The 26,379-nt window shown below is 37.8% G+C and overlaps 1 protein-coding gene across 1 annotated transcript in view; it reads right to left on the bottom strand.

Moving 5' to 3' along the window:
• Positions 1-1,542: 1,542 nt before the first annotated feature.
• LOC149203378 (RING-box protein HRT1-like) overlaps positions 1,543-26,379 on the bottom strand; it is a 49,211-nt gene continuing 24,374 nt past the window's right edge. The window contains exons 3-6 of the mRNA XM_089401852.1: positions 2,190-2,240; positions 1,994-2,052; positions 1,802-1,874; positions 1,543-1,580 (exon numbers count right to left, since the gene is read on the bottom strand). Of these exons, the coding sequence (XP_089257978.1) occupies positions 1,543-1,580; positions 1,802-1,874; positions 1,994-2,052; positions 2,190-2,240 (221 nt within the window). The remainder of the gene's footprint in view (positions 1,581-1,801; positions 1,875-1,993; positions 2,053-2,189; positions 2,241-26,379) is intronic.

Raw genomic sequence — 26,379 nt, 5'->3', positions numbered from 1 at the left:
GCAAGGACAATGATGTGGCATCAAATATCAGGGCATATAGAGTAAGGACCTTGAAATATCATATGCTGAGGGTATGGTTGAAGGTATTCTTGATGTCACTCTAGATTTCGAGTTCTACTAATATTTCATGATTTCTAAACACAACAGAGTAACACTATGTGAATATATTATTCTATATTGAGAGGTGATTTCTCAAGATTCATATGGATTTTTTCTCTCCAAAAGAAATATGTCATTAATAAATTTAAAGAATTTAAAGCTCATGTAAGAATGTTGAAGAAAGAAGATGATGGAGTGTTTCACGAAAATGAAAGAATTTCATAAAAACATGGAATATCAAGGAAAAAGAATGCCCCATACACACTTCAATGTAATGTAAGGGAGCTAGAGAAATAGTGAATAAGCATTAATATAAAATGCAAGGAGATTTATCAATGTGTTGGATTAAGACATAAATTGTAGGGAAAAGAAAAATGCATACTACATGTTACATTGTAAAGTGTTTTTTATAATAAATCATTTTCCAAAAATGAATCACATTATTAGTAAGAAAACCTTAAATTACAAAAGTAAACAAGCCAACCAATTATATATTTGATAAACAAACCAGCAACATTATACAAATGAATTTAGAAAGAATAAAAATAGGAGACTGGTAGTGATGACAGCTCTGATGTCCATATTTCTAGAACTCCCACTCACTATTATGTGCAACACCATATACATAGTAAGGTGTAAAACAAAAGTTCAAATGAATCTTAAAAGTAAACATCCTCTCTCATTGTCCAACCAAAGATAAAGTGAACAGAAGAAAAATGATGTGGAATCAAATACGAAGGCATATAGAATAAGGACCTTGAAACATTATATGCTGAGGGTATTGTCGAAGGTATTCTTGATGTCGCTCTAGATTTTGAGTTCTATTAATATTTCATGTTTCTTAAACACAACAGAGTAACATTATGTGAATATATTATTTTATATTGAGAGGTGATTTCTCAAGATTCATATGGATTTTTTCTCTCCAAAAGAAATATGTCATTAATAAATTTAAAGAATTTAAGGCTTATGTAAATAATCATATAGAGAATACAATAAGAATGTTGAAGAAAGAAGATGATGGAGTGTTTCACAAAAATCAAAGAATTTCATAAAAGACATGGAATATCAAGGAAAAAGAATACCCCATGCACACATCAATGTAACTAAGCTAGAGAAATAGTGAATAAGACATTAATATAAAATGCTAGGCAATTTCTTTCGCGAAAATGAAAGAATTTCACAAAAAACATGGAATATCAAGGAACAAGAATACCCCATGCACACATGAATTTAACAAAGCTAGTGAATATACTGCATGTTACATTGTAAATTGTTTTTTATAATAAATCACTTTCCAAAAATACGTCACATTATTAATAAGAAAACTTTAAATTATGAAAACAAACAAACCAACCAATTATATATTTGATTTACAAACCAACAACATTATACAAATGAATTTAGAAAGAAAAAAATAAGACACTGGTGGTGATCACAGCTTTAATGTCCATATTTCTGGAACTCCCACTCACTATTATCTGCAGCAATATATACATAGTGAGGTGTAAAATAAAAGTTCAAATGAATCTTCAAAGTAAACTTCCTCTCTCATTGTCCAACCAAAAATAAAGCGAACAGAAATAAAAACTAACCATAATTTTCCTTAAAAAGATTCATGTTTCCATTTCAAAATAATTTCACTCTACTAAAATGCAACCCTAAAGATTAATTGCACAAGAGGGAAGTTTAGAATACATACCTAATGGGCAGACTTGTCTTGTCTTAAGCCACCGACTTATGCAGTGAAAATGAAAGGCATGATTACAGGCTCCTGTTTCAAATGTCAAAGAAAAACATATAAAACTTTGATAACCTAGAGCTTAAGTGAATAATAATAATAATAATAATAATAATAATAATAATAATAATAATAATAATAATAATAATATACCCATGCAACACTGCATTCTTCAGTGGTCTCAGTTCCTTGATTTGCCTGACACTCTATACCTATATGTACAAAAACAAAAACAATAATATTATTTTCAAATTTCATATAATTTATTCAAACTGATTCAAAAATCTCCCGAAAACAATACATCTTCTCAATTTTCTACCATTAAATTATATAAATAAATAGCACATACAGAGATCCATAATGTGGTTTCTGCAAATTGCACAATTATCGACCTGGATGTCTGCATGCAGAAATGATGAGATTAAAATTGTGTTAGAATAAAATAGTAAATCATTCAAGTTAAATTGGATATTTTTAGTGAGAAGGATACTTGTCTGAGAGACAGTTTGAAGACTGGTGTAAATGACTCTGTTTTGAATAAATAAATAAATGCAACAAGTAAGGTTGGAAGCACATAATACCCCATGCCCAGAGTGCAACAGCTTGACTACTGGTGCCCTCTCCCTCTCCCTCTCCTATAGACTCTTGGATCATCCTCCTCTCTGCGTCTCTTGATGCCATCACGCCCTGCCCTGCCCTACGAGATCGAGATTGCACAGTTTTATGTTGAAACGAACGATCAAAAGTACGCCCTACGAGATTGAGATTGAGATTAAACGCACTTTCGGGTGGTTTAAACAATTTCAGATCATGTATCAATAAAACACAGAGATATACATATTCAAAATGTGCCATTTGGTGCTTCAAGCTTTTATTACGAATGAGCCGACCATAAAAGAAAATATGACTTTCTTTCCACTAAATCAGGACTTTCTAATAAATTGATTTTATTGAGTAATAATTGTTGTTTTGTTTATTGACATAAATTTAGGTAACAATATTTTTAACGGGTATTTATTAATTTTTACAATAAACTATATTTTCTTTATTTATTAAAAACTTGCCATATGAATAACTCTCTCTATATTTATTGTAATTTATCTACCAAATTATTGATTTATTAACTATATGTATTACTATATTTTGTCTTCTTTAATTATTTTGGATAATTAGTTTGAATAAAATTAAACCCAACCATTTTAGTAAATATTTTTTTTTTTTTTTAAGGTTAGGCATTCTTCATTCCATAAAACATCAAAATACAATTAAACTAGAGTTCGGGTGGCTGGCCTGCCCGAGGGAAACGAGACCGCCACCTTTTGACCTGAAAGCCAGACCAAAATTTAAAAATGTTTAACTCCTTCCTATCATAACCATTGTTCTGCTTATTTAAAGCGAGGCTAACTATTGTAACAGAGAAAGGTACCCAGATATAGTTCAGGTTCATCACAAAATAGTAAAGAAAATAAACACACCACTAATCTTCATCCGATAGATTCACCGGGGCAGGCTTAGAGTCGTTGGCACCTGGTTTCAGGATCTTCTACTCAATGGCCCATTTGAGCTCCAGCATCATTTGCTCCATGTTTTTTAGCAGCAGATGGTTTATGGAAACTTGTACTTGGACCACCGCAAGTTCTTTTAAGAGAATGTTCTTTATGGACGCTGATTCTTTCGTTAGTTGGCGTTTTTGCTTGCGTTCTTCATCTTCCTCTTCGCGCACCGCTTGGTTAACCTCCATGGCCCTGCCAACCACATGCTTCATGATCCAGTAGAATTGTAATGTTCTATTGAATAACGAGTTTCTGCCTCTGGAAGTGCTTGGGTCGGAGATTATCGCCCAGTCCTCACGGGGAATCTCCTGGTTCGCACTTATTTCCCTCAGCTCGCGTTCCCGTTCATGGATGAGAGCGCAGACCTCAGGAGAAATACCAGTCATGTACCCATCAATCAGGTGAAGGAGTTTGTCAAAGTCGGGCTTTCTGCCTCTTTTATTAGGGTGACTACTGGTGTCGACTTCCTTCTTCTGTTTAGAAGTGGTCCTTCTTGGAGCCATTTTTCCTCTGGGCCTACTTGTCACAGCAGAAAGCCGAGAGTCAGTATAAGAGATATAGAGCCTGGTCGAGGTCTGTTCCATTTTGGCGATGAGCTTAACATGGGCAGTCTCACGTGACATTAGAAAAGTGCCATTATGTTCATGTTGGTTATAGACCCGCCACCTTCTTATAGGAGTCCGAAGAACCCCCCAACCAACAGAGGAAAGAGACCAAACGACCTTGATCAGCGGAGGGGAAGAACAAAATTGGAGCCAACCATGGTAGAAATCCAGAGAGAAGAGAATAACAGGGGTTCTAGGACCCTCCAGAAGCATGGCGTAGCCCGGCGAAGCCCCCCAAACTGCCTGACTCTTGGATTAGGACGTAGCACTGCCATAAATCAAATCTTCCCCATCTAGGGACTGGGAAAGGAGAAACCAGAAGGAGCCCGAGGGACCCTTAACATCACAACAACAGGGGGTCTGCCTACAGGGCCAAAGCATATCCAGCCAGACCAAGAGACTAGAGAAACAAGCATAGATGTCTGAGGGATGAGGACAGAAGGAAACATACCACCTTTTCTTGCTGAGGCCGATGAGGAGGGCTGGTCGCAGAGGTGAGCAGGCGTCTTTCCATTCTTTTTCATTGTTCTTGTCGAGCAGAATGAGCCTGCCATCTGTTTTCTCAGGTTTATTAACTCAATGTCGTGTCGAGCATGCCACCACTTGGCTTATAGAAATTCCGGCCTCGACCTGTCCATTTATTTTTCTGTCACGCCAACTGGTTTTTTCATCTCGGAAAGTGGCGTGGATTGTCCTTTCCACTTCATGCTTCATCATTCCTTTCTCTGTCCGGCTGCTCTTGTCGTAGCCTAACTTGACTCCTGTTGCCACCTGTCGTCCTTCCCCTGCCCATTATCTCGAGTTTCGAAGCTGGTTCTAGATTTTTATTTAATGATGCCTCAGCTCGCATGTCCCCTCCGTTTTTTCGGCCATTCTGGCCATACCCCATCACCTGCCTGTCATGTGCCTGCCTTACCCCTCTGCCTTTCCCCACGTAGGAGCTGTCCGAGCCTTGTTGATGAAGATTATCTCTGCCTCCATTGCGTGTCGCTTGGTCTTGGCCGTTCGTTTTTCCCATGCTTTTCCCTCCTGCATCACCGTTTAACAGTTGTTGGAGTTGGTTTTTCTCCTCCTGATGCAAATGTGGTAGACCCTCGCTATCAATTTCCTTGCCCCAGTTCTGGCAACCCCAGTTCACAAGCCAATCAGCCGGCTTGTTACCTGCGCACCTGGTGTGGGTTGGGAGGAGATAATCAATTTTTGGAATGAGCTTTCCAATTTCACTTACCAGCCAAGCGGTTCTCCAGCTTTTGCTGATTCTTTCCGCTGGGATTTTCTGCTGGAGCTTTCTGACCATGTCAATTACCAACTTTGAGTCCCCCTCGATTTGGAGTCATTTAAAGTTTTCCCTGAGAGCTATTTCGAGTCCTCGTTTCAGGGTGTGCAGCTCTGCTTCATTGTTCGAAGCTTCTCCACAGTCCATCGTGAAAGTTCTAAGAGTGTTGCCCTCTGCGTCTCTAAAGACTCCGCCAATGCCGGCCTCGCCTGGGTTGTGCTTTGCAGCTCCGTTGAAGTTTAATTTTGTGAATCCATGAGGAGGGCATCTGTATTGGTTGCTTTCAGTCACCTCTTTGGCATTATCTGCTTGAGAATCCCCGCGGTTTACCATACTCTATCTGACCTCTAATTTTTCTAGGATGGTTTCTTTCGTATTCGAAACTTTCCGGTCTTCGTCCTTCCAGCATTCCAAAAGGATTGTTTCCCGGAAGTTTCTGATGACTTGTTCCGAAATTACTGCAGTAGTTCTGGTTTCTGCTTTGAAAATGCCCCCATTCCGGGCTTTCTAGATATTCCATAGGAGGAATCCAGTGGAGAGGAGCCAGGCACGGTTAACGACCGGGTTCAGGTAAGGCTTTTTTGGCCAATTGATGATAGTGCTTATGATATTATGCTCGTTACGGTGCTGCCGCTCAAACAAATTTCGGTGGTTATTCCACACGGAGGAGCTGACAGAGCAGCGGTTCATCAAATGCTCCATGGTTTCCTCTTGGGAGAGGCAAAGGGCACAGTGGGACGGGCCTCGGCTACCTTTCCACAGAATTTGGTCCCAGGTGAGCACTCTACCGTGTAGAACTGTCCAATTGAAGAAAGAAATTTTAGGCCAATGCTTAATATCCCAGAGATTTTTTCGTTGATTGTTTTTCGGATGAAGGTTGATGTTGCTATGAAGGTGCTAGGCTTCTGCTGTAGTGAAATTTCCTTGTATGCATTTGCCCCACCTGAGAATGTCAGACCCTGTTTTCTTTGCTATTTTCCGAGAAGCCATCTCTGTATAGTAATCCTGCCATCTGTCGGTTTCTGGTGCTCCTGCCCAGTCTTCTTTAAATTTCCAATTTCGCCAGTATCCTGCCTCGTCAGGCTTGCAGAAGTTGCTGACAGTTGAAGCCCCTGCCTGGGTCGAAAAGGTAAGGATGGCATGGAGGTTGTCTTTTTGAATGAGACGGTCTCTTTGCTGCCAGGATTCCTCCCAGAATCTGGCTTTGTCTCCTTCCTCGATTTCCCAGAAGCTGTGCTCCCTTCTCAGATCCTTGTTGCCTCTAGCCAGGTTCCATATTGCAAAACCTCTGGTCTCTGTCGTCCTTCTCAGTTTGTCTTCAATTTCCCCTGTCTCGTCATATTTTCTTTCCAAGAGTATCTTCCACAAGTCAAGGCCCCCCTGAAGCCACCGTCACCGGAGCTTCGTGCCCATTACTTGATTGAGGACGAAGGGGTCGTGATGTCCAAGACCACCATATTTAGGGTGCCAGTAGAGCCACTCCCATGAGATAAAGGCCCACTTTCTAGTTTTGCTAGTCCCTTGCGAGAGGAAATTTTTGAACAGTGAGACCAGCTTTTGGCTCGCAGCTTTAGGAATTGCTTGGCATGAGAGCTGGTAATTTGGGATGGTCTGCAAAACAGATTTCAATAAGGTTACCCGACTTGGGGCATTTAGTGAGCGGTGGGTCCAGTTCTCCATTTTATTGTGGATTTTCTTGATTAGTAAATTCCAGTTGGCTGACCAGAATTGGTGCTCATGTAACATGATTCCCAGGTATTTGGAGGGGAAGGATCCTCTGTTGAAGCCTAGAGTATGATCAAGGAACCTTTGGACTACCAAGGAGGTGTTAAAGAAGAACACTTCCAATTTATCTTTATTAATTTCCATCCCGGAGGCTCTGTCAAATTGAGATAGGGATTTGATAATTCTTTGGGCCTCCTTTAGGTTGGCCTGACCGTAAAGCATTACGTCATCCAAAAATTGCTGGTGGGAGATCGGAATATCTTCTCCGTAGATGTGTAGGCCTTTTATATGTTCCTTGGAAACCTGAGCCTTAACCAGTCTGCCTAGGCCATCTCCAGCCAGGATGAAGAGGAAAGGAGACAGGGGGTCACCCTGCCTTAGCCCACGGGATGGAGTGAAAGCTTCAGAGGGGGAGCCGTTTAGGAGAATTGATAGGACGGGGGAGCTAACCATAGACAGGATCCATTTTATCCATCGTTGATCAAATCCATAGGCTTTTAGGATACCTTCCAGATAGGTCTAGCTTAGCCTGTCAAACGCCTTGGCTAGATCCAGTTTGATAAGCATGCCTGGGGCTCGAGAGCTTTTCAGGGAATGGATCACTTCCTGGGCAACTATAATGCCATGAGTGATCTGCTTTCCTTAGACAAAGCCAGTTTTCTCTGGGGCAATGAGATTCGGAAGGATAGGCTTAAGCCTATTGACAATGATAGTTGCAAGAATTTTGTAAACCACATTACATAGGGAGATGGGCTTGAAACCCTGCGGTTCATATGAGCAACCAAACTTTGGAATTAATGCCACGAAGGTGGCATTCAAACCTTGGTGCATGCGTTTGGAGCATCTGGATTCCTCCACTAGATCAAGTAGATCATTTTACATGAAGCTACAAGCGGCCTGATATAATTCTATGGTGAAGCCATCAGGTCTTGGGGCCTTATTTTTAGCCATTTTGTTTATTGCTTCCTCCAGTCCATCCTTGGAGATTATCGGAAGAAGGTCCAAGTTTTGATCTCTAGAGACTTTCTTGGGAATATGGTGGCTGATTTTGTCTATGTCCTCAGCTCTGTTGATATTAGGTTCAGAGAGAATACCTTTGAAATGCTCCACCAAAAGATGTTCAATTTCATCTTGCTGAGTCACTCTGTTTCCTTCCTTGTCTTTCAAGGAGAAAATTTTGTTGTGTTGGCGGTGATTTATCATGGCTTTGTGGAAGAATTTGGAGTTTTTGTCTCCTTCTTTGAGCCATTGGATTCGGGATTTTTGTTTCCACAGGATTTCCTCCTGTTTTCTCCTTTCCTCTAATTGGGTGATTACTCTACCTTCCTCCTCTGCAAGAGCCTGACTTCTCCCTTCCAAGATGATTTGCTGCTGGATTCTTTCCATTATGGCTTGGAGTTTGCCCTGCTCCTGCCGGATATTGCCAAATTTTTCCTTGTTCCACTTTTTAATTTTGCTTTTAATTTCTTTGAGCCTTTGTTGAAATGAGTGCATTTTGCTGAGGCCCTCCTTTCCAATTTTTTTGTCCTGCCACCAGCCTCTTACTTTGTCTAGGAAGTCAGGGGCTCAGAGCCAAAAGGACTCGAACCAGAAGGGTCTCCTTTTGCTCTAATTATTTAAGGCTATTTCCATCTTTATTGGCCAGTGATCCGACCCTGCTGAGGGTATGATAGAGGCTTCATAGAAGATATCCAGCTCAATTATGTGTTCTGAGATGAGGAATCTGTCCAGTCTTGAAGCAATCTGTTTGGAACCGCCTCTTCTATTGTTCCATGTGAATTTTCCGTCGATGGTTGGGATATCCACTACTCTTAATTCTGTCTGCACTTCTCTGAATTTTTCCATTTCTATGTCTTCCCTTCTTATTCCACCTTTTTTCTCTTCTCGAGAAGCAATTAAGTTGAAGTCTCCATCCAGGATCCATCTCTGTTCCTGGTGTAAACTTCGGAGCTTAGTCAGTTGAGTGAGGAACAGGTCTCTGTCTACTCAGATGTGGGGCCCATATACAGCTGAGATTGCGACCCATTCACTTTGTCCTATTAGTCTGAATCGCTCGGTGAGGATTCTTGGCATTCCTATCCACCAGTTAGCGAGGACTTCAACTGGGTTCCAGAGGATAGCTATTCCTCCTGCACTGCCTTTGGGGTCTATAGTGACATGTTCGTATCTTGGTTTTATTTTATTTAGGATTTCCTCCATTTTCTGTCCTGGGATTTTGGTTTCTTGTAGAAGCATGATCTAAGGTTTGTCTTGTTTGAGTCGTGCTTCCAGATGTCTCTGTTTTCCTTTACTATTTAAGCCTCTGATATTCCATGACGTCAAAATCATTGATTAACTTGAGAGAGGGTTTGGAACACCGCTGATAGCGGGACTACTTTTCCAGTGTTGACTAGGGTTTCTCCCATGAGTTGTATGGTTTCCTTGATGTTTCTTCTTCCTCTTTTTTTCCCCCCTTATTTTGACCAGTCTGATCTAATCGGGTTTCTTTTTGAGTCTCTTGGTTTTCTGTTGTTCGGGATTTGCCTTTTTCTAATTTGGTTTTGTATTGTTGGAAGGTTTCAGTATACAGCTTCTTTTGATCTTCGGGGATAAACCACTCATCCAGGTTCTTCCATTCATGCATTAGATTTTCCAACACTTCCTCTTCCTGGCTTAAGTCCTCCCTACTGGACTCCTGGTCTGTCTCCATTTGATCCGTTTGTTCCTCTGTTTCCTTCTCCTTTTCTTGTGTCTCACTCGGGCCCTTTCTTTTAGCTAGGATCCTTTCACTAGTTTCATTCCAGTCTGAGCCTTTATCCTCCTGATGTTCCATGTGCTGATCTTCCTCATCCTGTTCTACCTGCAGTATAGCTAAACTGTTTGGTTTCATTGTGTCAGGTTGTTTTCCTTTCCTATCTTTCTGGGGGGTTTCCTTGTTGGCTTTCTTTTTGTTTCTCACCTCTTGGAATTCCTCCTGATCCGACTCTCTCTTGTTTCCTTGGGATCCTCTGATTTCTTCTTCCTCCTGGGTTATTGGGCATTCCTTTGCTAGATGGCCATGGGTATGGCATCTATGACACTTAAACTGAATATGTTCATAGTCTATGCTTTGCTGCCATATCTCTTCGTGGTATTCAAGCTCTATAGTGTCAGGGATGGGGTTTGCTAGGTTCATGTAGACACAAATCCTAGCATACGAGGCGTATCTACCTTTCTTTGTAGTATCTACTATTTTCACAAAGATTCCTATTGAGTTTCCTATTCCTTCCAGGATATCCGAGTCCCAGAAGTCTATGGGGAGCCAAAATAGACGGACCCAGACAGGAGTAGCCAGAAAGGTTTCTTTGTCTGGGTTATAACAGTCTTCCCAGAAATGCAAGAATAGACCGACATTATTATAAAAATATGGGCCATTATCAAAAACCCGTTCTCTATCTTTCAGGTTAAAGAAGATTACCGTAAAGAAGCCTTTCGCTCCGAGCTTGAGCTCAATGTGGCCTTGAGGCTGTCATTTCTACTGTATCCACTTGGTGAGCTCCCTTTCTGACGGCCAGACTCCGAAAAACTTGTAGATAAGGGCATGGTCCCTCATGTAACTTCGGTACATTTCCAGCTTGTTCGTTGGGATCACATATCTGGGTTTCTTTATTGTACATGGCAGGCACTTTCCTCTGCAGCCTGATTGCCAGGCCACTCCTAGCACCGGCCCCGTGCTCTTCCATTACTCTGACGCTTGGTTGCTTTGTCTGTCTCCAGCCGCCACTTCTCAGTAGGAGGGGATCTCTCCCCTCCTAACATTTTTTGGCATTCCTTTTCTACTTTGGCCGCTGACAGTTCTGCTGGACTGGACTATGTCGGTTGTCCACACTTTTGTCCCGACTTCCTTAGGTTTTCACCGCTTTGCCGCCATTAGGGTTTGAGTTGCAGAGCTCGTTTTTTTATCGATTCCCCATACTTTAGTAAATATTATTATTTAAAATATATTAGTTTTTTATTTTTTAAATTTAAAAAATAATAAAAATTATTAAATCACATTACAAAATTATTTATTCATTTATGTATATTTATGGTTAGTATCTTTAATCATCAACCATTAATTAATTATTGAAGCGACCATGTAATTTTCAATGCAAGGTGGTATTGAGTAGTAGCTACATGTCCCAGAACCCTAGAAATGATATACGGAAGAAGGCATGCATAAGTCATGACGAAAGTTATGATTCATCCCAGGTAGCCTTGGCCATGGTTGTGGGAGGAAACTCAATCATCAAACCATAAAGATAGCTTCTAAAGGTAAAGGGACAGGAATGGGGTTTTGAACCACCAATTGGACCTTTTTGTGGGATTCTTTTCCTTTAAGAGAAAGTATGGAGTCCTCTAGAAGGTTTTTAGCAATAGATTTGGGTCATAGTGCCATGAAAATTGTTTTGGGGTTGGGCGATGGATGGAGGTGTGGAACCTAGCCCTAAGCCCTAAAGAAATTCTTTAGGAACCTATGGATAATAATGTTAGCTCAAACATGGGTTTTCTATCCCAGGACATGGCTATGATGGAAACATGGACTTTCAACCACAGACAAAGATTTTATCCATCTAGGCCAAGAAGAATGCCTTGAAAAACCACACATGGGCTCTTAGAGATGTGTTTGGCTTGTGATTATGGATCCCATGCGACTAAGTGGTTTTCACTAGTACTTATGTCTCATAGGACCCTATAAATGATTTATGGAATAATTTAATGCAATAGGTCCCAAAAAACAATTGAGGTGTCCAAGGTGGCCTTTACCATGATTAGGCGAAGAATCTCAAGCCTTAGACCCAAAATATAGAGATGGGGTTTTAGGGATGAGAAAGGGAGAGAGAGAAAAGTGGAGAGAGAGAGTTGGAGGGGAGAGATAAAAAGAGACAGATCGAGAAGAAATACATAGGGATATAGAGATAGATATGGTTTGGGGAGAGAGAGGGAAGAAGAAAGACATAAAGAGAGATGAAGGGAGATCTATAGAGAGAAATAGTGATGGGGGAGAGAGGGAGAGAGATAATGAGGTAGGGAGGCAGGCAAAGGGAGAGAGAAAGAACGCGAGAAAAATGGAGATAGAGAGATGGAGTGAATGGAGATTTCATTATTTTTGTGACAAAGATGTCCCATTTTTTGTCTCCTTCCCTGCAAAGGTTATTGAAATGACCTATACTGGTCATTTTTAATTCCTATAAATAAATTTAATTGGAAAAAATAACATTGGTTTGATTTAAACTTCATAATAAAAAAATCCTCTAATTCATTTTGGCGTAGAATGGGAATAACTATTCACTTTCTTTTGAAACTGAAGTAAGAATTTCTATTTCAGTTCGAGGCACTTGTCACTGAGTTGAGTTCAGTTCAGTATGTTTGATTACTAATTTGCAGCAATCTGTTTTAGTTAATTTGAGTTATTATCAGTTTAACTAGTTCTAACTATCATAAGAACTAGTGGAGGTCAAGTTATGGAAGCGGAACTTCAACCACACTTAGTGATCAACCAGTTATCTAATCAATCAATCAAAAATAATTGTTGCATGTAGAGAATTTGAGTTACCTAGTTGAGATTGAGATTCCAAGGTAGTGTACTATGAGTGGTAGCATATTCCCATGTGTACAGGTGATGCATGTAGTCACATGAAGGACCCTAGGGAATTGCACAATTCAATAGTGGAAATTCCTAAATAATATGGGCCAATTTGCTAGGGAAACATCACAAGGAAATAAGAGCTTGGGGGGCTTAAAATTGGCTAAATGTTGGTTAGGGTCAATCAGTCAAGCAAAGGGATAGACTATACACGTGCAAGGTGTGCTCAAGATTGATTAAGCATACATATTTCATCTCTATTATGTGATTAATGAAATATAGATAGTAAGCAGTTTTGAGTAGTTGCTTTCCCCTAGATAAATATGTGTGCATGTGTGTGATGTTTCCTTTTGCATGTCTATGATTTGTGTTCTATATGGTGAATTAACTTCCGCCAATAGGCAAAATAGCTTCAAGTCTTATGATTTAGTAAATTCATGAGAAGTATTGAATCTACACATTAATTTCTACATGGTATTAGAGTTGGAATCACTCTAGTGAAAATATTTTGAATTTGTCATTGCAGGAGATTTAAATTTGAAGATCAATGTTGCAGGTTTACTCCAGGAATGAAAATATGGTTTTCAATGGACTAATTCTCGAGTATGCCCTTGAGGGAAGCTCAGATTATGTGTCTTGGAAGTACCGCATGGAGGTAGTACTGGAGGATAATCGGTTGAAGGAATTCATTGATAATGATATTCTGAAACCAGCAGCATCTGATGCTAAGGATCTAGTATAATGGAAGAAGTGTGTAGCCAAGGTGACGAGAATCATATTGGAGGGATTATGATACCATATTTTCTCAAATCTCCATGTGAGATAGACTCTACATGCAATGTGGAAAGCACTGATAGATTTGTTCTAGAATAGTAGTGACCATAAGAAGTTGGCACTCAAGGACAAACTTTGAAATATCAAGATGTAGAGGAATGAGACCATTCCACCATACCTCAACGGCTTCACACAATGTCGTGAAGATCTTGGAAAAATTTCTGTTACTATAGAAGTGGATGATTTGGTGGGCCTATCCCTTCTAAGCCTTCCTAAGAGTTGGCAACAACTACCAAGATCCAGTGAATGGGACGAAGAAACTATCAAATTGGTAATGCTTATGGTCTGATTTGCTACAGGAGGAAATAAGGCGCTTTACCAGAGACAAGACTTCATCCAATGCCAAGGACGAGGGTAATTGTGCCTTGGATGGAAATGAAAATAAAGGGGAAGGGAAGAAATCCCAATCAAAAGCAGAATCTAGCCAAGGGGGGAAGAAGAAAGACTTAATCAAGTGTTTTCACTTTCATGAATTTGGGCACTATTCCACGAAGTGTACACATAAGAAGATACATAAGAAGACCTCAAGAGGAGCAATAGGTGAAGCTTTAGCTGCACAATTTGAGCTTGATTTTACTGTAATTGCATGCATGGCCATCACAACGATGGGAAGTGTATGGTACCTTGAAATTGGTGCCTCATTCCATATGACGGGGAACAAATATTTTTTCAATGATTTGGAGGAGAAGGATCTCCAAATGCACATCAATATGGGATATCATGGAAGGTACATCGTGACCGATATTGGTGCAGTCACCTTTTAGAGTGAGTTAGGCTCCGCTCTCAGTCTCAAGGATGTGATGTTTTTTTGGGTCTAAAGAGGAATCTTATATCTATTGCAGTTTTCGAAGACTTTGGCTACAATGTGATCTTCAACAAAGGAAAGGAATTCCTGAGACACATAGCCACATGATAGGTGAAGAATATTGAGGTTCATGTGAAGAACCTCTACAAGCTAGATATGGAGGATTGTGCTTCATTGAGCACAAAGGCAGAGATGGTGTAGAGTCACGATAAGAGTGAATTTTGGCATAAAATACTTGATCATTTTGATCATGGCACTTTAAAGATCATGCAATAGATTACCACAGGGCTCCCCAAAGGAGCACAAGAGAAACAAGGTACATGCAAGGGATGTACCTTAGTGAAGTACACAAAAGCCACTTTCCATGATTGTGACATCACAGAACATGTAGTCCTTGAAAGGATCCACTTTGATGTCTATGGACCTTTCTCAACAACCTCCACTGCTAGACACAAATTTTGTCATATTTATTGATGACTTCTCAGGAAAGTGTTGGGTCTTCTTCATGTAGAAGAAGGCTGAGACTTTCTCTAATTTATTAGATTTCAAGGCACCAGTTGAGAAAGAAACGGGCAAGAAGTTGAAGGATATTAGAAGTGATAATGGAGGTGAGTACATGTCAAATGAGTTTAAAAAAAATTGTGCAAAAGAAGGAATTTGGTGAGTGTTGACAACACCCCACAACCCACAATAGAATGGGGTTGCTGAGATGAAGAACCATAGCATTATGGGAGTAGCACAGGTGTTGTTGCATGACCAATCCTACCTCTACAATTGTGGGTTGAAGCATGCAACATAATGGTGTATTTACAGAACAAGAATCTTCATTGGATTATTGGCATGATCACACCAGAGTAGAATTTCTCGTGGAGGAAGCTTGATGTATCACAGTTCAATACCTTTGGAGCCTCTACTTGTTTCCATGTCTCCAAAGAGTAAAGGAAGAAGTTAGAGCCTACAAAAGAGTTGGGCATAATTGTGGGTTACACAAAAAGTCCCCAAAACTACCATTTGTATTTTCCATCCCTCAGAGTGACAGATGTTCGAAGGGATGTCAAATTTGATTTAGTGTTTCTCAATTCTTTTATTGGCTGAGAAAAGAATTAAGAATAGAGTTGAGAATAGAGTTCGTTGTATATTTATTTCTTTTTGTGACAGATGTTGTATATGAGTATCTTTAACAACACACATATCATTTTATAAATATTATATTTATTTTCCCTCTTTCGTTGTTTCAACACACATAACTTATTATAGATATTTATATTTTATTTTTCTTTATCTTTGTTTCTTAGTTTTTAAGAAAATCTCATTCTATTTTTAAGAAATCACTTATATTTTATTTACTTCATCCTACATTTTTTTTCTTTTTATTATGATTTCCTATTCAATCCTTAGACTATTTTGAAGTAATATTATTTTGTTTTAGCAATAATCTTTAGCATTATTGGTACATTCTTTTTATTCCCTACTATATCATGGGATAGTAGTATAATGAATAGTGGTATAATGAGAATGAGCTTTTATAACAAATATTTTAGATGCACTTTTTCATTTAATAAAGTTATGTACATGGATTTTTTTTTTTGCATCTAATCATTTTTGGAAACATGCACTCAATCCTACTGTTGTATACCAATGCTGCACCAAGCCCCACACACATACTTTTGAGGATGGACTTGAATTTTTTAGCGCTTTCAAGAATGGACGCACACTTCTATGAGTAAATTATTTTTTCCAATGTACACCCTTCAATATGGGGATATCAATCTCATTAGAGGATTTAAGAGTTACCTCTCATCATTAATGTCTTTAACAAGGTTACATGATAGCAGAAGGAAACATTGGAATTAGGGCATACAGGTTGCTTGTAAGTAAAATTCCGGAGCAAGTTTATGATTCAATTTTTTTCCTTGAGTGTTGATTGCTTCTAAGTTTGTAGTATCAAAATTACCCAATAATCCTCCTCTAATTGTATTTCACTTCCATGTTCACTACCCAATCACCCTCCTCTAACTGTCTTTTGAGTTCCATGTTCATCAACTTGTTGCTCCATTAGATTTTGCACAATTTGAAGATATTCCATAGGAACTATCAAAGTTTTTTTACTCTTTGTTGACACCTAATCATAGGGATTGGGTGAATAACTATAAATAAATAATAGAGAAAATGGAGAGTCATCGAGAGATGAACTGAACAATCACTCCCTCTTGTATATAATAATGAACAACCTGAATGAATAATACAATTACATTTGAGGATTTACCTCCTAGCCTGACAGAGCCAACTCTATTTTTAGCATTCCTTCCCCTTTGACTCCTATTCTTCCTATTCTACCTATGTTCTGCTCATATTGCAAAACTGACACCTTTGAGTGTACTATGGTGCCTATTCCAACATCTAATATCGACACCTCCGATTCGGATAGTAGCACTCCCAAATCAAAACTCCACTAAGTCCAAAACTTTCAGAAGCAAAATCGAAGGCTAAGGAGGGAACACCACTATGGGACAAGACTCAACTGCTGTGGTGCCATTGTGGCTCTGAGCTGTATTGTTTTCAACGTTGTTTTCATAGCACCTCCCTCACACTAGTATCATTCTTGACACCTCCCTCACACTGTTTAATACACCTTTTTTTATCGTTATGAATGCATTGTTATGAAAGTATATGCTCCCATACCATCACTCCCACACTGTCCAGCACCTCCCATACTCCATACGACTTGCACACTGTCATATTACAAAGGCCTGTCACTACCTATTATATACGATGTGTGGCCATACCACTCCCGGGTTACCCACAACAGAATTGTAACTGTGAAATATAAGATATCCGTAGACTTCCACTCTACTCACTCCATACGTTGCATTAAAATCCTACCACGTTGCACTGCTCCTCAGACCATACGGCCCCTCCTCCCATGTTGTGCTATTCCTTAGACCATACAGCCCCTCCTCCTATGTTGCACTACTCCCACATTGTCGCTCCTCCACATATATCTGCTATAGGGTATCCTCTCCCTCTTAACTTGCAGGACAAGTCCCACCACTCGCAATGCCTCCATATAACTCCATTACACGGTAAATAAATCCGATTTATTTTTAAAATCTCCCCTACATACTCCCTCTCCCAAATATACCATCCCCCAGTGATACCTCCACCCTATACATATCATATTGTGATTGTTTTACCACCAGAAGTAAAAATTGTATACATTGGCAGCAGAAGTACTTTTACAATACACAGATTTTTAAAATGCATTCATTAATATCTATTGTGGAAGTGGTTCTCACCAGCAAGGAGAACTATCCAGAATGGTCGCGGAAAATCGAACATCCTCTCATTTTTAATGAGCTATGGAAAGGAGTGTGTGTTGGAAATGGGGACAAAGAGCGAGAACAACCTACCTCAGATAAGGAATTAGCTATTTGCGAAAATAATAACGGCAAGGCTTATGCATTGATTGCGGCATCAGTAAATGAAGAGGTGAGTCACCATATTTTTCCATTTTCAAATGCTTTTGAAGACTTACAAAAACTGAAGGAACCCTATGACTCACACTCTGCACTTGAATTTGTTCAACTCATGATTAAACTATTTACCCTCGAATTACAAAATGATGATCCTCTTGCTCTTGCATCAGAAGTGAAATCTATTATGCATGATATCAAAGTCACTAATGTTGAACTGGATATTGCTTTGATAGCTTTTCTCAAGGCACTTTATCCCACTTACTCAAATTATCTTGAGTCATTGCAAGGAAATGGAAACCTCAAAGGTATTACCTTTGACTCCCTTGTGAAAAAATTTGTTGAAAGAGAGAAAGATTTTTGGAAGAAGACAGCCCCTCGGTATTCTGAAAAGGTTGTGTGCCTTGCTCATAGAGAAAAGAATATTTCTCAATATTCTTCTAGAGGAAGAGGTGGTCGAAGAGGAAGAGGAAGAAATTTCAGAGGCAAGGGGGCAGACACTCTCAAGGAGAAAAATGAGATTTGCAGTACATACACTGTAAAAGAGATGGATCACATGATGCATCCACATGCAAGTTTCCTTGGGATAGAATTGAGCAGGAAAGAAACCAAACCAAAGGTAAAACTAATGACAAAGAGAAAGGTAAAGCACCAGAATCCACTCACTATGTTGGGGCACACTATAATATTGGAGTAAATGAAGGCTTATTTAATGCTTCACTTAATTCAATCTTGGAAAAACGATTGGTTGCTTGATTCAGGAGCAACTTGCCATGTGAATTTAGAAGAGATTCTTTTGAAGAATTTACTGACAATGTTGTTGTAGTATACTTTACAGAAAAATCAAAACTCAAGCCATCAGGGCCTGGCACAATAACGCTTAAATTGCTTGGTCTTCCAGACATTCTTCTGCATCATGTTCTATATCTCCCATAGTTGAGGAGAAACTTGTTGTCCTTGGTGCACATCCACAAGCAAGGACAATCCTTTCATATTTTTGATGGCAAGCTTGAGGTGAGAAAAGCATTAGACCACTCACTTGTCATGACGAGGATTGAAGAAGAAAGGGTTCTCAAGCTACAGGGTACCTTTGTTTGTGCAAAAAATCTCTCATACAATTCTCATTATCAAGAAGGTACATTTCCATCAAGTTTATTATGGCATGCTAGATTTGGACACTTGAACTATGATAGCCTTTGCTTGTTGAAGAAAAATGGTGTTACTAGTTTTCCTACAATTCCTAGGAAACTTAAACAATGTGATGCTTGCATTCTAGGAAAGCATAGCAAACAGTCTTTTCATGATTCACATTCCAGAGCACATAGAAAACTTGAACTCATTTATTTAGAGTTATTTGGTCCAATGCCTGTTCCTTCTGCAAATGGAAATGAATATATGATGACATTTATTGATGACTACACTAGAATGTGTTGGGTTTATTTATTGAAGAACAAATCTTATGCTTTTAAAACATTCAAGAACTTTCATACATGCATCGAAAATGATGCACAATCTCATATTGGCTCTATTCACATTGATAATGGAAAAGAATACAACTCAAATGAACTTGAAAACTATCTTTGCCAACATGGGATCAAACATCAAACAACTATGCCTTATAATCCCCAACAGAATGGAGTAGCTGAAAGAATGAATAGAACAATCTTAAATATGGTGCGCTGCATGATGTTTTTCAAAAATGTAAAATTGATGTTTTGGGTTGATGTAGTTCTATGTGCTATATATGTAAAGAATACATATCCATCTAATGCTATTAGAAACAAGACTCCTTACGAAATGTGGTATGGGCACATTTCTTCGGTAAAGCATCTTAGGGTCTTTGGTTCCACATGTTATGCCTTGATACCAAAGGTACATAGAAACAAACTTGGTGCAAGAATTCGTAAGTGTATCTTCCTGGGGTATTCAAGCACCTCCAAAGATACTGTCTCTATGATGAAGTCAATAAAAAGTCTGTTGTATCTAGAGATGTAATCTTTCTTGAATCTTCAAAAACTGACAATGTTGTTCAACAATAGCTTGATCGCTTGGATAGATTTGCAAATGAAAAATCATTTCAAGAATTTGATAATCAAATTCAACATCTTGAAGGGGCGATTCTTATACTAGATCAACCCATGGAATCTTCTTCTGAAGCACTCTCTACCCCACATGAAACTTCAACAATGAATGATACTTTGAGTGATGTGATTGATAGAATTGGGAGACTCAATCTTCGTTTAGTCCCAACTCAAGCAACGGAGAAGATTGGACCATCTGGGAAAGGTCCCCCAAAGTGGCTGACAAAGACACTTGAAATTGTTGATTCTGATGAGGTTAGAAAGACAGGAACTAGAAATTCAAACAGGAAAAGTGGAGGTGATGTAGATGACTCTAATTCACCTGTTGATATGGATGTTTCTTATGATTGTGAATTGAATTTGTCTACTGATTTTGAACCAAATTCCTTCAAAGAATTTACTTCTCATGATGAATGGAAAGAAGTAATACAAAAGGAATATGATGCCTTAATAAAGAATGACACTTGGAAGCTGCTTGATCCTCCATTGGGAACCAAGCCACTTGGCCGCAAGTGGGTCTACAAGAACAAGTATAAAGTTGATGGCTCACTTGACAAGAACAAATCTAGGCTTGTGGAAAAAGGTTTTGCACATAAGGAATGGGTCAATTAAGAGGAGACTTTTTCTCCCACGGAAAAATGGGCTACCATCCAGACACTCTTTGCCCTAGCAGCTCAAAACGGTTGGAAAGTCCATTAAATGGATGTAAAAATTGCTTTCTTAAATGGAGATCTAAAAGAGAATGTCTTTATGTCCCAGCCTGCAGGCTTTTCTATGAAAGAACATGAACATAAAGTATGCAAAATTGTGAAATCATTGTATGGCCTCAAACAAACACCGTGAGCCTGGTATGAAAAACTAAGTGAGCATCTTATGAAACTCAATTTCAAACATTATGACCTTGATGATGCAACTTTTTTTGTCAAGAAAGTTGGCAAAATAGTCGTATATCTTGTGGTATATGTAGATGATATTCTGATGACAGGGGACAATGAGAGCTACATTGCATCCATAAAGAAGGAATTTACGAAAGGTTTTGGAATGACTAATTTGGGCTATGTTCATTACTATCTCGGTATTGAAGTAACTCAACATCTGAAGTCTATATTCCTCTCTCAAAATAGGTACATTCGAGATCTGTTGAATACGTTTTTGCATGAATGAATGCAATCCTTTGACTACTCCAATGGAATAAAACTTAAAGCTCACATCCATTGAAGGAAAAGAGTTTGAGGATGCAACAAAGTATAGACAACTTGTAGGAAGTCTCAACTACCTAACTACTACCAGACCGAACATTTCGTTTACTGCTCAAATCCTCTCCAAATTTATTCAAAAGCCTTGTGAGGGACATTGGTCTACTGCAAAAAGAGTTCTAAAGTACTTGAAGGGAACTCAAGACTTTGGAATCAAGTATACACAGGTGGGCGACTTGAGCTTGATTGGATACTCTGATTTAGACTTCAATGGAGATAAATAAACTGGGGTATCTACTTCAGGTTATTCTATGAGTCTTGGATCAGGAGCTGTCTCTTGGAGATCATGCAAACAATCAATTCCAGTAGATTCCACAATAGAGGCAGAATATGTGGCAGCAGTTGAGGCAACAAAAGAAATTGTGTGGCTCAGGGAATTCTTGAAGATTTGTAGGTAAAACAAGTACAATCGTCTCCACTCATGATTGACAATACCTCAGCAATAAATTTTGTCAAGAACCCAAAGTTCCATGATTGAATGAAGCACATCAATACAAAATATCATATGATTCGAGATCATGTTGAGGCCAAAACAATCCATCTTCATGATTTTTCCAGTAATGAGAAAATTGAAAACATGTTCACCAAAACGCTTGGAAGAGAAAAGCTTGAAAGATTCAGAACGATGCTTGGACTCACCAACATCCCTTCAGATTAAGGGGGGGATGTTGACACCTAATCATAGGGATTGGGTGAACAACACTCTTCTCCATATGTTCCTATATTTCCTATAACTTTAAATGTATCTTGCAAAACATATAACATACCAAGAGCTCAATATCCATAAAAAGCCTCCAATGGGAGAATTTTCGTATGAAAGATATAATGGAGTCTATGTGCTTCGGCTCAGAGTTTTTTTTCCCAAGGGTGGAAATGAATCATATGGAGCCCCGATTATCTTTAGAAAAAGGACAATGATGTGGCATCAAATACTAGGGATACATAATAAGGACCTTGAAACATTATATGCTAAAGGTATGGTTAAAGTTTTGTTTGATTGCACTCTAGATTTCAATTTCTATTAATATTTCATATTTTGTAAACAAAACATAGTAACATTATGTGAATATTCTCCTTTTGAAAATGGCCAGGCTAGGCATTGTCTACCTTTTCCATCTCCATTTGACATTTGTCCATTTGTTTTTTGACACGGGTCAACTTTAACTTAGGAAAAAAAAGAATTAAACATCTTTTTGTAAAAGGGACCATCTTTATAAATAAAATTTTCTTATATATAAATGAATGTTATAAATAATAATGAGGAACTTATCATGGAAGAACTTATTAGAATTTGAATAATCTCAAATCCCTAGGAAATTGGTGGGTGGGGATCCACATGGCACAAATCTAATTTTTTAGATTTATTAAAATTAAAGGACCATTTTGCTAAATAACATTTGGTTACATATAAATGGATGTTATAAATAATAATGAGGAACTTATCATTGAAGGAACTTATTAGAATTGGAATATTCTCAAATCCCTGGGAAATTGATGGGCGGGAGCCAAGTGACACGAATCTAATTTTTCAAATTTATTAAAAGTTAGTATAGCCTAACAAACACTGTAAAACACTATAGTCGTTAATAAAATTTCCCAAACTATAAATGCATATCATATACTTAGTAGGTACTCCAAATATCACATCAATTACATAACTCTCTTTCATTTAAACTAAATATTTCCATTCATAAATATATATTATAATTATTTTATTTTTTAAATATAATTATTTTTTTTATGCTATATATAAAAAAAATTATGTTAATGAAATTCACCTTTAATTAGAATTATTTGAAAATTTTCACATTTAAATCTTTATATTAATAAAAACTTGACAACCTTACTTTTTACAATTATATTACATATTTAAATTACTAAGAAATAAGAAATAAATATACATCACTATGATATGACATTGAAAATAAAATATAAATAAGCAGAAAGTCATAAAAACTATTACAAGAAAAAGGTTCTTATTTTATTAAAATATAATGAAATATCTTCACCTTGGGATTAGGAAAGGTGCGAGGGTTTTACATAGGTTGATTCTAATACATGCAATCAAATATTTTTTATATATCATAAATAAAAACTAAATATATTCATTTTTAGGATGTGGTTATGGAGCTTTATGTTCAAAATCCATAATACCTATGATGTAGTGGGGAACAGACACCTTAAATTAAATTTGATTTAAACAAATCATTTTCGACATGGCATTTTACACTATTCGTGATGCTATGTATGACTATATTTTGTCTTTTAATCATCTTCAATAATTAGTTTGAATAAAATTAAACTCAACCATTTTAGTAAATATTATTATTTAAAATATATTAGTTTCATATTTTTAAAATTTAAAAATAATACAAATTTGTTAAATAACATTACAAAATTATTTATTGATTTATGTATATTTATGGTTAGTATGTTTAATCATCAACCATTAATTATTGAAGCGACGACATAATTTTCAATGTGGTATTGAGTAGTAGCTACATGTCCCACAACCCTAGAAATGATATAGGAAAGAAGTTCATGCATAGGTCATGATGAAAGTTATGAGTCATCTGAAGTAGCCTTGGCCATGGTTTGGGGAGGAAACCCAATCATCAATCAATAAAGATAGCTTCAAAAGGTAAAGGTACAGGAATGGGGATTTGAACCACCAATTGGACCTTTTTATGAAATGCTTTTCCTTTAAGAGAAAGTATGGAGTCCTCTAATAGAATCATCGAAAGAAGGTAGGAAGAGAACTGGGGAAGCTTAGAGACATATGTAGAATGAGAGGGAGAATGTGGGTGCTCCTTCAAGTGCTTCCAAAACTTAGAAGTGAACTTTGCATCCGTGTCTAAAATAATATTCTTTCGAACATCATGCAATCTGACCACATATTTGATGAACACCTATGCTACATCACTCACTGATAATGTAGACTTCTGGAATGAAGTGCGCTACCTTTTTCAACCCCTCCACCACTACCATGATGGAATCATGATTTTTCATTGTCCTCGGAAAACTCATGATAAAGTCCATGGAAATGGCCTCCCATTTCCACTCTGAAATTGCAATAGACTATAGGAGTCCACCTGGATGCCTACACACTACCTTTATCTGTTGACAATCAAAGCATCTAGCAACAAACTTTGCTACATCCTTATTTAGATTCAGCCCATAACAGAATTTCTTCATTGCGGTCAGCGTCTTCCGATAGCCTAGGTGCTTTGAATATGGTTTCATACGAAAATCCCTCAAGATCACCTTCTTGAGCTCATGATTTTCTGGCACATATATCTTATCTCTAAACCTGATCAAGCCACTACTGTAAGAAAATAGTCGACATCCTATGTACTTGCATTTATATCTATACTACTGCCTATACTTGTACCTATGTTATGTTGCAACCTGTGCATAATCTCCATGTACCTGATATTCCGTTAACCTGCCTGCAAGACCCTATCCAACATATTTGTCCCATAGGAACTCCTAGCTGCTATATGAATTACCAGTATCTTCTTGCTAAGAGAATCTACCACCATGTTCTTCTTTCCTTTGATGTATTTGATCTCAAACTGGCCGCTCACTCCTCTATCCATTCAAACTAGCTACTCACTCCTCTATCCATTCAAACTTCTTACCTTTCCTCTGCAATAATGAAATAAGATAAGAAATTTGTGAGAAATTCCTAATGAGCCTCCTATAATAAATTACCAATCCCATGAAGGATCTCACCTCATCTACATTTCTAGGAGCTTCCCACTCCATGATAGCTTTTACCTTTTCTAGATCCATTGTTATGCTCTCCTTAGAGACAACATGTCCCAAGCAATGTACCTCAGTCTGAAAGAAATTGCAGTTGTTTAGTTTAGCATACAACTGATGCTCTCTCAACAACCTCAAGACTGTTGCCAAATTCTCAACATGATCTTCCTCATTTTTAGAATATACCAATATGTAATGAATGAACATAATAAAAAACTTGTCCAAATAAGGACACAACACACTATTCATCAAACACATAAAGGTAGATGGATCATTATTCAAGCCGAATGGATCTACAACAAATCCATAATTCCCATACCTGGTCCAAAGAGTTGTCTTGTAAATGTAATCCTCTTTAATGCGTACCTGATAGTATCTTGATATAAAATCAATCTTCGAAAAAACTACTACTCACTTTATTTGATCAAAAAATCCATCAATCCTCGACAACGGATACTTGTTCTTGATGGTCAGTTTGTTCAACTTCCTATAGTCAATGCATAATCTGATAGTGCCATCCTTATTCTTTTATAAACAATATCAGTGCGCCCCATGGTGATACACTTGGTTTAATGTATCCCTTTTCAAACATATATTTCAATTTCAACTTTAACTCTACCAAATTAGGTGTGCTCATCCTGTAAGGTGCTTTTGATACTGGAACTTCCCCTAGCACCAACTCAATAGAAAAGTATACTTCCCTATGAGGTGGAAACTCTGAAATATCTATCAGAAACACATCTTGAAATAGTTGCAGAATCGGGTACCTTTTCAAAACATCTGCATCATCAACTTCCTTACCTTTGTCACTAGAAATATGCAATGAAAATAACGCATACCCTTTTCTATGACTATGCTTTTCCTACATAGTTGTCTCCATCGTAAGTGATGTGGCTTTCCTCTTTCCCTGTAAGACTCTTGGTTTCCCATTGTCATCCAACCACTCAATGCCTTTGTGATAACAATCCACCTTGGTCCTATGAAGGTACAACCAATCCATGCTTAACAACATATTGTATGATCCCAACGGTAATACATTAAAATGTACTATGGTATGCATACCATTCAAATCAAATGCACAAGCTCTTACCCAATGATGAAATCACCTCTTTGTACTTGTAGCCAATTACACTAACCAATATTCTGCATGCACTTCTTTACTCAAACCACACCTATCCACCATGTCAAGGCTAACATAACTATAATTATATCCAGGGTCAACAAAAACAGAAATCCCCCCAAACCAAATAGTGAAGATTGTGGGATTGCTTTAGAGTTTCTCGAATGTGGGATTAAAATTAAAATTAAAAAATTAATATATTGTTAATATTATAGGTTTAGATTAACTCTTATTAAGTGTGGAATAAAAAATAAAATATTAATTATAAAAATTAATTTAGTTAAGTAGTCAATGTAAAATAATTTAAATAGAAAAATTATTTTAATTTTCAAGGAATGCATTAAACGAAAATTTATGTTGATATACTGAATAGGAAGTAGGGTGAATTTTTTTGAAGACCAAAATTTTAGTATTATCTTTTCAAGTAAATTTTAGACAAAAATTTTGGAGGGAAATAATATA

Source organism: Pinus tabuliformis, chromosome 2_1 (assembly GCF_031772625.1).
Source record: "Pinus tabuliformis cultivar Carrire ecotype Pingquan chromosome 2_1, CPIR1, whole genome shotgun sequence".
NCBI classification, from domain to species: domain Eukaryota; kingdom Viridiplantae; phylum Streptophyta; class Pinopsida; order Pinales; family Pinaceae; genus Pinus; species Pinus tabuliformis.
Note: the sequence above shows the minus strand (reverse complement) of the source record. Positions and strands in the feature narration are given on the sequence as shown.